Genomic DNA, 16,148 nt, shown 5'->3' on the forward strand with positions numbered 1-16,148 from the left:
CAGTTTCCTATTATGGAAGTTCGAGGGAAGATACACTAACAGATGTACACCCAAACACACACAGACAGACCGATGATTTTACCTTTCCCCCAAATTGGAATTGCCTGGATGTACCTTGAGCTGCCTTGTATGCCTGAGGTGTCAAACTGAACTCCAGGAGGGCCACAGTGTCTGCAAGGTTTTTCTGCTTTTCTTTCAATTAATGCCTTGGGAACAAGGTGCCTGGATTCTGTAGACCAGGGATGTCCAGTCATATCAGAAAAGGCCCGGCGACAGTACAGGTTTTCGTTTTAGCCCAGCATCACAACACCGGATTCAAGTAATTAACTGATCACAGTCTTCAGTCAGGGCCTTTAAGCAGAATCCTGGTGTCTCAGTGCTGGGCTGTAACAAAAACCTGTAGCCACGCCGGCCGTTTTCAGATAAGACACCCCTGCTCTAGCCAATCAACTATTTGAATGAAACGCAGTGAAAACCAGCAGACACTGCAGCCCTCCAGGAATGGATTGTGACAGCAGTGCAGTGCCCTAGCCTGTCCGTACTTCCAGAAGGAACGCCGCAGATGGAGTATGTGCACGCGCTCCTACGCACTCGCCCGTGAACAGTATTTTCCACACTGCGGGCCACAGAACTACAGGAGAGCATCTCCCACTGAAGATAACGTGAAGCCCGTGGGCACTCGCCAGATGACGGGAATTCAGAAGCAACCAGAAAATCCCCGTCTGACTTACTCCCACTGTGGGACGGGGCCAATTTCTCCCCGCCCGGGCGGACTCCCTGTCAAGCCTGTCCTGTTTGTGCTCAAAAGTACTATTAGGACGGCTATAAATCTGCTTCCAAAAAAGTTCTGTGTATACCATATGCCGTAAAAAAGACATATATATATGTGCATACTGATAGCTGTATTGGCTGCCATGTAAAAACATGACATTTTACTTGGTTTTGGATCATGGCAACCCTGGTCCTGGAGATCTACCATCATGTAGGTTTTCATTTCAACCCTAATTTGGAACACCTGATTCCACTCATTAGCAGCTCAATGCGATGTCTAGCTGCTGAATGAGGTGTGTTTTGTTAGTTGGAATGAAAACATACAGGACTGTAGATCTCCAGGAACAGGGTTGGGCAGCCCTGTTTTAGACTGGCACATGCCTATTGCAATTAATCAACCATTATCTGCGCATACCAATCTCCTCAAAAAAATGGCTCTGGGATTTTTGCACTTGCAAGCCCGCTTTGACCCTGATACCAGGGTTCAGAGTTCAGGGCCTGTCGGGATAGCTGTTCTTGCTTAAGGACTTGCGGTCCTTACCTAGCCTTGGCCTCCTGGACCATGACCGGACGCTTGAGCACGGAGTCCCAGGGCAGTCTTCCGCACAGCCAGTGTAGCAGACAGTAGCCAAGCACCTCCAGGTCACCTCTCCGCGAGGGGGCTGCAGGAGGCAGACAGGAGGAGGAAGGAGGGGGAATGAAGGTGGATAAGGGATTTAATACCTTCACCTTGAGACTGAAAAACCGCTTTGATTGAGGGCCCTGCTGTCGATGAACTATGCCTAATAAAGACGGGAGAAACGCGATGATGAAAGAGGGGGGGGAGTTTTGTTTTCTCAGCTGGTGAGTCGCTCGGGCGCGCTGACTAATGGAGAGGTGGGGGGGTTTGGCGGGGGTGGGACTTGGAGTTGAATGAGAGGGTCATTTCACCCCCCAGCCCCGAGCCCCGTCCCTCCCTGTCTGGCTTGTCACGGGAACTCGATCCTCGCGGCCTCTGACACGATCCAGACAGCCCGCGTCCCGGGCCCAACACTTTCTCCGAGAGAGCCAGGCAGTAAAACAAAGAAATAAATGTCTGAGGCTAAATTGCTAACACATGTTGCTGGAGTCCATGGGGTCCGCGCTGGCCTTTGCTGGAGTCACTGCGCAAAGCACAACTGCCACCTAGTGTAAACACGCGTTCCTCGAACGTGCCGAGATTTCTCTAACCTTCCTGCAACCGACGGGGGAACCCGGGGGCTAGAAGCAGGCTTCCCTCTCTTCATCCTTCCCATTACATTTATTACTGGTTATGTTCATATTTCCCACTACGTGCCCAGGCTAAAACCTATTTTTCAACACCGTGCAAAGCACACTTTTATTTTACTAGTCTGGAAATATTGATGGCCTACGCCACAACAGAAGCTCTTCTCCTGGGTTAAGATTCCAGGTCGGTTGAGACTCCGGAGCTGCCGAGCGAGCGCGGATCGTCGGTTTGTAAACGGCCTCACGCCCCCGCTCTCACCGCGGCGGTCCCTGGCGAGCGCCCGGCTCCGGTGAACCCGCCGAGCAGAGAGGCGCACATCTGCCCCCAGGATCTGGCTTCCACATTCAAACAATAACAGTCTTTGAACCGCGCGCTGCTCTCCTGCTGCTCCTCGGGCAGTAAATCTCCCTCTGCACCGCCAGCCGGCTCCGTGCACGCCTGTGCGCCGAGTGTCCGTTTCAACCCTTTGGGGGGGGGGGGGGGGAGACTTTGAGACCCCTCCAGGGCCCACTGCTGTGTGCGTCTGTGTAGGGGGGGGGTTGGCCCTCGAACCACTGGGGCATCTTCCAAACAACAAAAACGTACGTAGGACTAGACAGGAATAGACCCGCTACGAACGTTATCAAACCTACAAGCAAGTTGGCCAAAGGACCTAAGAAGCGATAAAGGGAGCACAGCCTGTTTTGGTTTCCCGAAGGTTCTCAAGTGGACTATCGGCCGCACTGCATTTGCGAGAGTGTCCCAAGCCGGATCATTTTTTATTGCTGGTAAATAACAATTATGGCCCGGTTATACTTTCAAAAGACGAACACAGGCATGTGGGCGCTGACTTCCAAAAGAACTGCACTCCTACTGGTCTGGTGAATGTGAAAGCGGCGCTGGTGCTTTTCCAAGCAGTCATCCGCAGCGCCGCTCCTCCGCAGGAGCGCACCTGCGCGGCTCAGCCGTTTGCCAGCTCCTCTTTGAGAGGCTCAGGATTTATTCGCCCGCTTTTTCCAGTGCAGTGCAACCAAGGAGACTTGGTTCACCGCAGAAGCCACCTCTCACTTGAAACAACACAAGTGGCAAGTTGCTATTGACGTGTATGCTGTCCTTCATCTACACAGGTTTGTCAATGGAAGGAAGAATGTAAATGGCTACTGGTAAGAGCCAGCATACCGGTACTATATTCAGATTTTCATATTTGGACGTTAGGCTACTCACCATGTTCCAGGTTTTCAAAGAGATTGGGTCTTGTAGGGTTGTCTAACTGAACAAATCGAAATAATGATGGACCTTCCAAGTCCTTACAAATTTGCACTTTCCAAATTACACCAATACAATACCCAGAGCTGTCGGATGCAGTAGGTCATTTAATTATTAGCTAACTTCTAGTAGTAGAATTTCCTTAATTCGGTCTGTGAACTGTACTAACTGTAAATGTTAGCTACACCTGTAAGTCCAGCTTATTGGTTAGCTAGCTAACTAGTAAATTTTCTGTTGCAGTTAGATATCATTACCTGGCTAACCTTGTAAGAGCACAGAAAACACTTATGTTTGTCATACATCTGGTGGATTTTTAAATTTATATATATATACACACACATTTTCATTTTAGCAGTTACTGTAAGTTTCATGTGTGGCCAGCAAACTGTACAGTGCCCTGTTAATGCTTATCTGCTTTCCACTGCATTTCTTTCCCCCATGTTGTCGGCCTATTGACGATATTTTCATCCATTTTCATCAGAATTAAAAGTAAGACCAAAAAGTTGTGAAAAAAACTGCCATCATTCTTACAATGTTAGAAAAAAAAATGAATGGCATTGCATTAACTGTGTCCTTATGAAAAACTCAAAGCTGAGTTCATCAATAAGGGTAAATTAAAGCACATCCAGGGTCCTGCCTGGAGAGTTTTACCAACTCAATACTGTAACTGCTGCACATCTCCTGAGAAATTACCTATTGACTGCATTCATCAAGGAAAGAAATCTCCACTACAATCTATAGCTGACATTGATCCCAGAATTCATTTAAAAACTCACTAACTGCCAGGAGTAAGCAGTACACTGGACAAAAAAAAATCTGTTTTAGAGCTCGCAGCAATTCATACAGTACATTAAACAGAATTAATTAAATGCTTAAATCAGTGACTCAATTTTGTGTGCCATTTAGAATCTTTCCAAATATGTTATAATTTTTTTGTTGACATTGATATTTAGCAACACTGGGTATTAGGCCTACTTGGTACATAGGATGCTTGCTTAAATCATTTAAAACATGATCCACATTTAAAACACTAACGTCACTTCTTTTTGTTCAATGACGTGTCAAATTAAATTTGAGTAATTTTATCTAGTGATAATGCTCTGCAACCATGGAATCAACTACTGTGTGCACAATCAGTACACAGCATACTCCTTATTTTGCACAGAACAGAGGTGATATTAATAAAACTATCACAATTAGGAAATAATAGCAAAAATATGCTTCATCAAAAATTTCTGACCGATTTTACATGTGGGATATGGGATAAATTGTAACATGCAGTACACCAGACAATTTGACCGATGTTAGGATCCAAAATAGGCCAGGACTACAAATACCAATAGGACCCCAATATTATTGTGCATTACTGTAATGCTAGTTAGTACTTTATCAGATGCCATTAGACTTTGGATTCTTGGGGAACAGTTCTGTTATGTCACTGTAGAGTAACTAAGTGATAACGCTGTAGGGACGTGTGTAACGCTGCAAGGACACGTGTAATGCTGTAGGGACATGTGTGTAACGCTGTAGGGACGTGTGTGTAACGCTGTAGGGACGTGTGTAACGCTGTAGGGACATGTGTGTAACGCTGTAGGGACACGTGTGTAACGCTGTAGGGACGTGTGTAACGCTGTAGGGACACGTGTGTAACGCTGTAGGGACGTGTGTGTAGCGCTGTAGGGACGTGTGTAACGCTGTAGGGACGTGTGTGTAACGCTGTAGGGACGTGTGTAGCGCTGTAGGGACGTGTGTAACGCTGTAGGGATGTGTGTAACGCTGTAGGGACATGTGTAACGCTGTAGGGACACGTGTGTAAGTGGCTTTAGCACTACGAGTGGTCGCGCTCTCAGTGGGGAAACGCACAGCGGCTCTGTGAAGGAGGGGTCTCACTGGGGAACGCTCCAGAAAGGTCACCCTCCCCCGGTTTAAACCCGCACACGGCAGCCACTCGCGGCTCCACACACCATCCACGCAAGCGGCCTTTGTCATGGATGGATGGGAACAGAAGCCGTTCGGCTCCGTGACCTTCTGCGGGCCGATGATAATTCAACAGGTATCCCCCAGGAACCCGTTCCCCTCCCACCGCGGGACTATCGCGGTCCGTCCGCGCGGGTCGGTTTGGAACGGGACAGCGGGCAGTGGGGTGGGGAACAAAGGAAATGGAAGAAGAGGATTTAAGGAAGAACGCTGGTGCGATCGTGGCGTGACCCAGAATGAAATGGCACTGTGATCTACATTTGTACTCCTGTGCTTCTCGGAGCATCAGAATGAAAGAGGAGCATGTGCATGAAGACGCAAAAAAATGGTAGACACAAATGCAGCTGGAATGCAAGGGTAGTCCACAAAAGGCTGGGACATCAAAAACTGTAGAAAATACAGTGCAAATGGGATCTCCACTGAGCAGGAACCATACAAGGATCTCTAGAATATTCGGCACCAAAAGCTTTTCATGAAGACAGAACGCCTTGCCTGATATTTGTGTTTTTGGCTGCGACTCAACCCTTGAATTTGTTTTGGGTGGCTTACCCCATGTGCAAAAGTAGTATACTTCAGTACCCTTAAAATATAATTATATAAACTTTATCAATACTTCAAGCCTGCTTTGGCATACTATTTTTGACAAGGATGGTCTCCCTCAGCAGTGGGCGGCAGTAATGACAGTATTCCACTAGAGGGCATAAGATTTAATGAGAACCCTTGAACAGATTACATTCACTCCTGATTTCGCTTCACCTCAAATTTAAAAAAAAAAAAAAAAAAAACTTATTCTGGGGATACAAATTGACTAAGTAACTACACACTAGCACAAATACAATAAAAAACCAGCTAAAACAACTACAATAATCATAATTTTCCCCCTGTTCCAAATACATTAAAATTGACTTTTTCTCTATCGCTGACAAAGCACTTTGTCCTTTGTATTGACCACACTTACTGACAGCAACATGGCTATTAGTGTATCCTGGAATTTATATATACATATATATAGCACTGCCTACTCCCACTGAAGTGTGTTATCGGTTTGAAGTGTCAGTCTAACAAAACATCAAAGGTTTAATTAATGGTAAATGAGTACAAGATGCAGGTTATGACTTTAACTAATTAGGGAATTGTTAAATTAATCTGCCTGGGAATGCATGGCCTGAAAGATCGATATACTATGAAACAGGACCATGCATTTCATTTGTCAGTAAATGCATTTTCAATATCTCTTCAGGGAATATAAAATGAGGGCTTGGTAGATGGGTATAAAGGTCCAGGACAGCAAACTACACGATACAAAGACGTGCACCACATCATATCTGAGAACGAGCAGCCTGCCACTTAGAAGGGTGCACTTCTGAAAGGATTTCTTTCCATTCACCAAGATGACCTTTTCCTATTCCTGATTCAGTGTATCGGAAAATATGTTCCAACCAAAAATAAATAAAGTATTCATCTCTTTTGATCAACCTCATACTGTGACTGAATCAAAACCTAATCACTGAAAATTGCTGATCCCAGCAGTTTTAGCCAATGAGCCATAATATGAATTTAATCTAGCAAAAGACCTGAATCTGAAGAACCTATTGAAAGTGGTGATGTGGCATTTTATCACATACGGTATCAATTGAAAACACACACTAAACTTTAATAATATAAAAACCCTCAGAAAGTCGACCATCCCTTTAAGCTACAAAGGAACGATTACATAGAGAAATAGAAACTCTGTGTAAGTGGGTCTAAAGTAAGGAATGGACTTTTTTGTGCATAAAATGTGTAAAATGGATATCTTTTTTTGGCAATAATATGCATATCATGGTGAGGAAAATCAAATGGAAGTACCAATGGAAAAATAAACCTCAAAAACCTTTCAGTTGTTTTGGTTGCAGTGTATATGGATGTAGGCCTAACTGACCCCACCCTTTTATCCAGATGTATAGCTTACCTACTCCATTGTGAGCGTCAGTGCTCGTGTACTCGATCGTGCCATCGTGCCCTTTCTTCGGGTTCTCCTTGTACTCCTTGTGAACCCCGTCAGGGCAGTACCTGTATGAGAGGCCATAGTCTGCCAGGTACACCTGCATCGTGAGGAAAAAACCATCAGGGGTTGTTACCATGGAACGGCAAGCGTAAACTGCAGTTATCTTACCTTTAAAGCGTCTATGGTTTTAATTTAATGTTTTTTCCTTTGATTTGGACCATTTTACCCTCTTCTTTTGTAAATTTTGACCTGCTGCTCATGCACTTCTCCAGTTCACTCACCAGTCAACTGTCAGTGACTATTTTACACCCGCACAGGACTACAGGAGGCAGTTGGCACTGATCAGAGTGGAGGGTTATCTCCTACTGTCCCCTTCACGTGTAAAATGAGTAAACGTGTTGTATCCCTGTTCTTACTGGCTGGTACATTCCGGAAACGCTCTCTCTACTCACCTTGCTGGGATCTCTGTGGCCCAGTAGAAGATTGGCAGCCTTGATATCTGCATGGACATACTCGTTTTCATGAATGTACTCCAGCACATCCAACTGTGAGGGGAACGTTTTACAATCATTTTAACAAGTCAGTGTCTCTGCCCTTTCCTGTCTCTCATCACTTATAATGTATCAAGTAATAAACACTGTGACAAATTGCACTGTATTTCTGTGCTGCCCTTTAAATGGCTGTTTGCTAGGCAGGGCAGGAGGGTGGTGGCCTCACCAGCAGGTATCCCATCCTCAGAACACTGAGTCTCTTCAGCCTCCCCCCATTTTCTACACAGAACTTCTGGAGGTCAGTGCCCAGCCGATCCATCACCATGAACCTGTACCTAAGGTAGGGGAAAGAGCACCCGTCGTCTTGATATTTCACTGGTGCTGATTGGAAATAAAATTAAAACGGTACTACCTAGGTAGTTATCAATGGAGGAGAAGCCTTTAGTCATCAAGTCTGCACGGTGTACCTCAAGGCTCTGTCTTTAGTCTGCTCCTTTTTTCGGTATTCTGCTCTACTGTAGGTACATGATGCACACTTATTTATATCACCAGGTGATCATGTTTGTGTTACTGTTGCTTTAGTGTGGTTCATAGACCCCAGTCAAAGTGTACTGGCTTCCAGCACCTAGTTCTTGCAAACCCTAGATAGTATCTATCTATGCTATCTAGTATGTATCATAAGTATGACATATCATATACGCGCTACTTATGTTCCAGTTGCTTTTGTCCCCAGTTTCTAAATCTAATCCTTTGTCTTCTCAAGTGTCTTTACTCTTGTGTAATTGCAATCTTAACAATCTGACTAGAGCAGCAGTTTAGGATAGTGGTTAGAAATCTGAGCTGAACTGCTTTCAGTATCCAGCTGTGTAAATGGATTGTGAAAAGTTAGCTGTGTAAGTTGCCTTTGTAAAATAATAATAATAATAATAATAATAATCAGCCGAAGTCCGGACTTCTCCGATACCTGCTGTGACTGCACCCGTGCATTTAATTTACCTACTTCCATCTGTTATCTGAATGGTAGTGAACCTGAGCCCACACGAAAATCACCAAGCCACTCATTTTGATTGTTCTGAACTTAGGTATAAATAGTAACTTATAGTTCATTTCTCCTCGTAAAAAGCCCAGCTCTGTATACAGTACTGTATGTGGGAACAGCACTATGACGTCTGCTTGCTTTTTTTGGCCTATTTATCCAAATGAAAATAGCGTGGTTTCATTTGATCTCAGAGTTCTTGTTCACAGTGGTATTTAGCCACTGAGCCACTAAAAATTGTATTATGTTTGCATATTATATATTATATTAGAATGCTTTTATTATCTTCAGATTCCAACGAAACCAGTCAGCTTGCCGAGACAATTTGAGAAAAAGGTTAAACTTTAAAAACAAATAACAGCCTCCACGTGTCGTCCTAATATGGTTACAATAATCAGAAAATCAGGATCTATCAGGGTTTGTCTTTAGTGTATTATTGAAAAATGATGAGGGAAGCGTATGTTTTACTTTCAGATCTCTGTATAAATCTGGCACTCGCAGATGAAGCAGTGGGCGCTGTAGAAGGTTTTAAATCGTTTTTATAATTAATTGTGATCAAATTTCACTACATACACTTTTAGCTCAGAATAATCATTGAAGGATAATTAAAATTTAATATGCATTTTATTCTGTATTGTACATGATATTTAATGCATATCATTCAATTATTCAGGTGGCGTGTGTTAGATTAATAAATAAGATTGCCTGTGACAGCATATGGCATTAATGGAAAGGAGGAACATCAGTCTCCCTAGCACTGACCATACTGGTTTGTTACAGTATCTAAAGGACTGCTCCAATAAAAACATTTTTGCGCATCATTTTTGTGCGGGTGCATCTACATGGTGCATAAACACAGTGTATAAAAATACCCTTTTATACCCTTTTAAGTATACAGACTCTTTCTGTATGTCTCCGTGACTTTTTTTGGCTAGCCATTAAAGAAATGAAACCCATATTACCGTGTTCCCTGAAACTCAGCCAATCCAAAGCCGAAGTAGCATGGTATCCCAAGGAAGTTCAGCCCCCTCGACTTCTTCCACCTTTCAACTGTGAGGCAACACCAGAGGGTTTCAGGAGTGGCCCAAAGAAAACGTGTCATATTAAGAAACCGAATAAAATACATACAGATCAGAGTTTTCCCATAGCCTTCTCGCATCAAAAACAAAGTGATGCTACTTTGAAAAAAGAAAAACTAATCCTTACCTACTCTGTGACATTATATCCACATTACGCCAAAAGATCTGAGTCATGAAACCAAATGCAGTGCTCTTTTAAAATAATACCATAGTTTCATGCATACATGCTTTTGAGTGCATGGATGCTAAGTGTGTTTAACATACGCGTACACAATGAGAACCGCATGGGAAAACTTTAATATTGTCACACGAAAAGGTTGGCGCTGCAACTGCGCCGCACGCGATACAAACCCTCACCACATCCCCACCAGTGCTCCCCATGCCCACCCCACTGCACCGCACCCCATCCATGGCGGTCTCTCTGAGCATGGCAGGGAGTTTGGCGCGCGCGCGAGAGAGAGAGAGCGCGGGCCTAGCTGGCTCCGCACCAGACTGACAGGTGGTCAAGAGCCCCTGGAAGATCCGGCATCATTATTTGCAATTTGGTCACTCTCTCGAAATGCGAGTTAAAACAGGCAGGGAGCGCAGTAACAGCCACAGAGGTGCGTGTTTGCTTTGGTTTATTAATTTGAATAGCGGCGATAATTTACATCTACTGCCACTTCATCAGCAAGACGCTCTCTCCTCCGGCTGGCACGGGCCGCCGTCTGTTCCGCCAAACCGCCCGTCCGCCCGCCGTCCCCGCTCGCGCGCTTCTCCTTTTGTATCAGCCGCACAGTGTGCGGTTAATTAAGATGTGCGGCGTTAAGTTCCAGGGATTTGGGTTTTGTTAAAAAAAGTTTAATGGATGACTTTGAACAAGGCACAGTGAGAAATTGCCTATACCAGCTGTTACTCTGAGGCGACCGTACTCACTGCTCTCTGGTTTCGCGGCCCTCTGGTAAAACTTCAGCTCGGAGAACAAAGGACCATTCTCGTGATATTCCTGGAAAGTAAACCCATTAAAAGAATAAAACGTAGCGCCCCTCCATGCTAAGCAGAACTTGTTCACTGATTTAAATAAACCGGATTAGGCCGTAGACCTTTCTCCTGAAAGGACAAAAAGTCAGTGTTGGAGTATTGGGAAATGAAGTGTTGGAAAATGAACATGAATGCAGAACTGCATATGCGGGGCAATGACGATAAAAAAAGTAGATTTGAAATTTACAAGGAAAAGTAACCTGTGTTTACACATGCATTCTAAATGTGTTTAAATGTCTTCCAAATCAAGTCCGGATCGGTTCAGACATTCTGTGGGGAAACCTGATTACGGAGTTCCGCCTCGTTAAGCGTGAGCAGCGGGTCCGACTGAACGGGGCGGAGGCCAGGGGCGTGCGACGGGCAAGAATGCAGACCAGCAGGCGCGTGGCTGGAAACGCCCCGACCGACGCCGGCGACAACACAATCACACGGTACTTACGACTTTAATCACGAAATCAGAGTCACCGGGAACAGGTGCGTCCAATCTCCGGGAAGCTGAAGGGTGAAAAATAAATACGGTGTGATAACGATGAAATAATTTGCCACCTCTCCCTCTCTCCCCCGTCGCCATGCTCCGCTGGAAACGCATTAACTTCCAAATCTGCAGTTCTCCCTGTGCGTTCGCTGTGCGGCTAATTTCGTCCACCGCGCCCGCGTCCCCTGACCCTCCGCCCGGCCCCGCTGCCACACGCGTCTTTAACGGGGGGTGGGGTGCCCCCAGAGTGTAGGGGTGTCGGCGAGGACACGGGGAAAGCCAGGCCACCATGCGGAGGGGACATATGTTGGGAGACGGGCGGACAGAGAGGCACGCTAACTTCTGCTTAATTATGGTCGTCTCTCACTGTTAGACCACACCAGCATAATGGAATATAAAATACAGGCAGGCTCATGCTGGACAGAGCTGAGACTGAGAGAGAGAGAGAGATAAATCAAAGCTTCACAGTTGACCACCACATGGCTACAAACTATTCATTCATTTCAAGTTGATTCAGTGTTTACTAATTCTGCAGGCAAGGCAGAACTTTGGTATTGTAGATATTAATTTAGCTATGCAATGTCTGGTACGGGTACTACCGCAAGACATCATGACGTGATGTCATGACAACGGATTGCAGTTCCACACTGTCTTTTGTCTCAGAACTTAAAAAGTGCTTTAAAACAAAGGGTTCAGGTTCACCTCAACCACTACCAATGTGTAGCAACAGGCTGGGCACTACAGATACTGATGGACATAGTACAGATACTGATGGACATAGCAGAGATTTAGTGATGACAGCTGTAACTGTGGTAATGTCAAAATCCAGGTTTCTGCCTAGTTGCCTAATGAACTGACAATGCACTACATTAGGTGTACATTGGATATTTGGAGCACCGGTAAAGAAAAGGAGGAGCAGGTTTTACTTTATTTTTAAGATCTGAAATGATATTCACAGTCACCAATTCCACTTGGTATAAACATGTAAGCAAACAGTAAAAAGACTCAGATTTTATTTCAGTGTATGGGGGAAGCACACGTCACACTCTAGCCTACCTAAATAGATAAGTCCAAAGCCTCCTCTGCCAATAATCTTGCCTAGCTTCCACTGTTTCTTCTCCGTGTCCGTCAGAGTGTAGCCTTCAGGCAGTGGGTTAGGTAGGGGTTTTCTTCTTGGTGGCATGTTTGCACTCAACTCACCTGCTAAATGAAAAAAAAATGAGTACGTGCACCTGTGTACGTTTATGTACACGCATAGGCCACTTTATTAATATTTAAATAATTTAACCGTGCAATCAATTAACAGTCGCTGTTGTCTATTAGAAACCGAAAGGAAACGCTGTGTATACACATCGTCCGTCCAGTGACAGATGGAGAGAGGCCGGTCTCCGTTAGCACTAGTTAAACATAATCTGGCTACGTCTGAATTGCTCTTTTCCCAGAGCCGGGGGAGAGCTCATCTGAAAATACATTATACCCAAAACAGCAGGCGAGACTGCAAATTAAGAGTAATCTTTAGATAGCCATCTTATTATTAGCATACACCGGGTCACATGACTTTTTGGTCCCGAGTAAAGCCGTATAGAACAGAAACTGAAACGGGGAGCGTCAGTCGGAAAGTTAACAAACTAGCCCTTTGTGAACATCCAGTTTGTGGGTGGTAGAAAATGGACCTGACATTGGCTGAATAACCAAGGCTTTGACAAAGCCCGGACAATATAAAAACAGCCAGAGTTAAAGCTAAAGTAGGCAAAACGCTAAAGCCTTGGGTTAAAAAATTCACTCAGTAGCTAAATGGTTCGCTAGCAAGTTTCAAAGAAAGTTAATGCTGTTTCGCTGTAGCTGGTGTAGGGTACATATAAACTGCAGTGTAATTAAAAATGTCATGATTTAAACTAAATGCAGGCTACTTTACCAGCGTTCAGCAGTGGACCTCGTCGAAAGAAACCAATCGTGTTGTTCAGTGTGTGACACAAGATGACATAGCCAATGTCCGGTGAAGCAGGCTACCAATAAACGCCTTCTCTAGGCGGGCTTTACACGTCAAAAGGAAAGAGCCGTGATTTCCAGAAATCCATCGTTGCGTAAAAAAAGAAATGCATCGTTGCACTGTAGCGTCGCAAGTATTGACAGGTCCAAATGTGTTAGTCATCTGTAGCAATGCATGTAACATCATGATTAAAATTTGTCTTTTCATCTAAACATGTTTCCTAGAGATGTTGGTAGTAGGGACTTGTATCCCCGAGGATCAAAGTGCAATATTTATTTATTTATTATTAGTATTATTATTATTAAGATAACCAGATAGTTTTCCTTCCATCAGCCTACTTGTAAAGAAAATGTTCACCAACATCTCTGGGGGACATGTTTTAGATGAATAGATGTATTTATTTTGTTGCATACATTGCTGCAAATGACTAACAAATTATTTAGTTCCAGGGATTCAATAAAGATTTTCATTCAATCTGGATTTATGTCAAGCAAATTGTTTGTTTCCAGTTGACCTTCACCATTAACAAAAAGCTTTTTTAGGATAGGTAGCAAACCATAGGGTGCTTTTTCTATAAACCAAACTGGCTTGTTGCAAATTTTCCACAGGTTTGTAGCATTTATTCATTCATCCATTAGTCTATTTACCTAGCCTATGTATGTAGTCATGACAGAATTACTTAATTGTAGGTTATGACAATGTTCTTTGTCTGTGTAGAAGAGTGGATTTTATACAATTCATAATTCAGGATTTTCTTTGCATTAGTTTATGTTCCTGCACAGTTGGTATAAAGGGTTGTCAACATGCTGCTTGTACGCAGCATATTCATGCATTTAATCCAGAGTTTGTTAGTTTCAGTTGTTTTATGACTGGTAGACACAGTCTGAATTTGAAGGAATGTATTTGAAAACGGCTGAGACCAATGGCATTAAGCTATGAAAGACGCGCTTTGGGAATAACTCCCCGGCCGATTGCTTTGCGCCGTAAGCAGGGCTGTGATCTCTGCTCTGAGACGCACCGCCGTCCCTCAGCACGTACAGTATCTGCTTTGTATTTGTTTGGTACGGTATCGCGTTTTCATCAATAACGTGTTTTTATTTCGTGTAGCGCATAAACGCAGCATTAGCGAGCAACGCGCCAATGTGTGGCCGAGGCGGTCCGACCGCACCTCATTGCGGAATTATTTCGTTTTATCTGCGCCGGTGCAAAAGCACTCGCTTTCCCAGAGAACTCACTCACCTGCGGGGAGAGTATCGATCAGACTGCATCCTCTGGGCCCAATTTAAGCACTGAAGGACCTGGCCACGGTACATCCTGCCTCGCGCCATATAAAAAAAGATCCAAAAAGCCGTTATAATATGAAAAGAAGTCACAAGCAATGCGTGTGAAAATCTACCATAATTTGTCGAGGTACGTACTTTAGAGCACAAAAGTGACATAGGCCTACTGTATTCCCTAACTTATGTGAAATTGTGGATAAGATATTTATATGAAAAAATATTTATAGAGGAAATAAGCAAGGCTTGAATGCACTTCAAAATTAGACTCCGTCACTTACTCTGCTTCTGTTATGGATAGCTGAAATTAAGAAGTTTCATAGAAATATACCATGTATACCTTGTTCAGCCTGTAATCTTTAATGGTGTTTTCTTAAGGTCACAATGCTCTTTTGTCACCAGTTCTGAAAAATAAATAGATGAATAAAATCTCACACATTGCACCAAGAAGACCACATTCTCATTTTACACTTTTCCCCCCAAAACTCCCCCCACCCCCACCCCCCCTTTATTTGCTAACCCGGAGCAATTGTGATGCGAACACCTCAGGGGCATCGGGAGAGCCACGGGCCACAGCACTCGGGCTCACTCAAAGCAGCGGGTGCGCTGACACCAATCTGCAGAGGCCCTGACACCATTTTCTCTAACTGCCCCTCGTGATGGAGATGGCGTAATTGTTATAATTAGGCAGAGCACCTCAAGACTCCATCGGTCTGACCCACCTCGGCCCATGTCCATATGGTCTGATGTAGATAATGAGTCTGTTAATGCGCTGTGTCCACCTGCAATCGCGCCTCAGTTCCAATGGCTGGCAGGTATGTTGTAATTTTCCTATTTTTATCCTTTTTTTTTTTTTCCTCCTCTGAACGATCATAACATTCGGATGAACATCGTTACGTTTGCCACTGCAAGTTCGGGGTATTATCATTCTTCTTTTTTTTTTTGCAGGGAAAGCTTCAGTGCAGCTGCTGACATTGGCCCCCTGTTAACTTTTACTCACCGGAAGTTAAAAGAGTTTAAAAGCCCTCGTTTAGCGAGGGAAAACAGTGCAACAAGCAAAGGGGTGCCAGAAATGTGTACTTCAGAATAATGCGGCATCAATTTAGCACAATTATGCCTCAAGATTGTGAAAATTAAAAGAGATTCCAGTCAGAGGCCTGGGCCTCAGTTATATAAAACAGAGTTGTGCACACGCTTTGAATATTTAGTGCGCAGAATGCAGAGCTGCAGTGTGTTGACTTTGACATCATTACTAGGGAAAACGCACACAGTAGATGCACACACGGTTCAGTGTGGGTGGGAGAGAGGATGGCATACAGAGTCCTGTAATCAATGCTAGTTACTCGGAGGGGGTCTGAATTACACATTTCTTACCGGGTTTTCACTGTAAGAGACACCACTGTCACAGCACTGTCATTGTGCTGACAGCCCTCTACCTTACCTGTTAATGTAAGCTAAATGAGAAACTCTGCATCAGGTCATTGATTAAAGGTTCGCGCTGCCCGAAATAGAAAAGAGAAAAAAAAGTGACAATTAGTGTTTTTTCCCACGGCG

The 16,148-nt window shown here is 44.3% G+C and overlaps 1 protein-coding gene across 1 annotated transcript in view; it reads right to left on the reverse strand.

Annotated features, from left to right (window-relative positions):
• Positions 1-13,339, reverse strand: part of vrk2 (VRK serine/threonine kinase 2) — a 19,205-nt gene extending 5,866 nt beyond the window's left edge. The window contains exons 1-9 of the mRNA XM_035401199.1: positions 13,243-13,339; positions 12,384-12,527; positions 11,292-11,347; positions 10,748-10,817; positions 9,716-9,803; positions 7,944-8,052; positions 7,679-7,771; positions 7,191-7,323; positions 1,313-1,433 (exon numbers count right to left, since the gene is read on the reverse strand). Of these exons, the coding sequence (XP_035257090.1) occupies positions 1,313-1,433; positions 7,191-7,323; positions 7,679-7,771; positions 7,944-8,052; positions 9,716-9,803; positions 10,748-10,817; positions 11,292-11,347; positions 12,384-12,510 (797 nt within the window). The 5' untranslated portion in view covers positions 12,511-12,527; positions 13,243-13,339. The remainder of the gene's footprint in view (positions 1-1,312; positions 1,434-7,190; positions 7,324-7,678; positions 7,772-7,943; positions 8,053-9,715; positions 9,804-10,747; positions 10,818-11,291; positions 11,348-12,383; positions 12,528-13,242) is intronic.
• Between the last annotated feature and the right edge of the window lie 2,809 nt (positions 13,340-16,148).

Source organism: Anguilla anguilla, chromosome 18 (genome assembly GCF_013347855.1).
Source record: "Anguilla anguilla isolate fAngAng1 chromosome 18, fAngAng1.pri, whole genome shotgun sequence".
Lineage (NCBI taxonomy): Eukaryota > Metazoa > Chordata > Actinopteri > Anguilliformes > Anguillidae > Anguilla > Anguilla anguilla.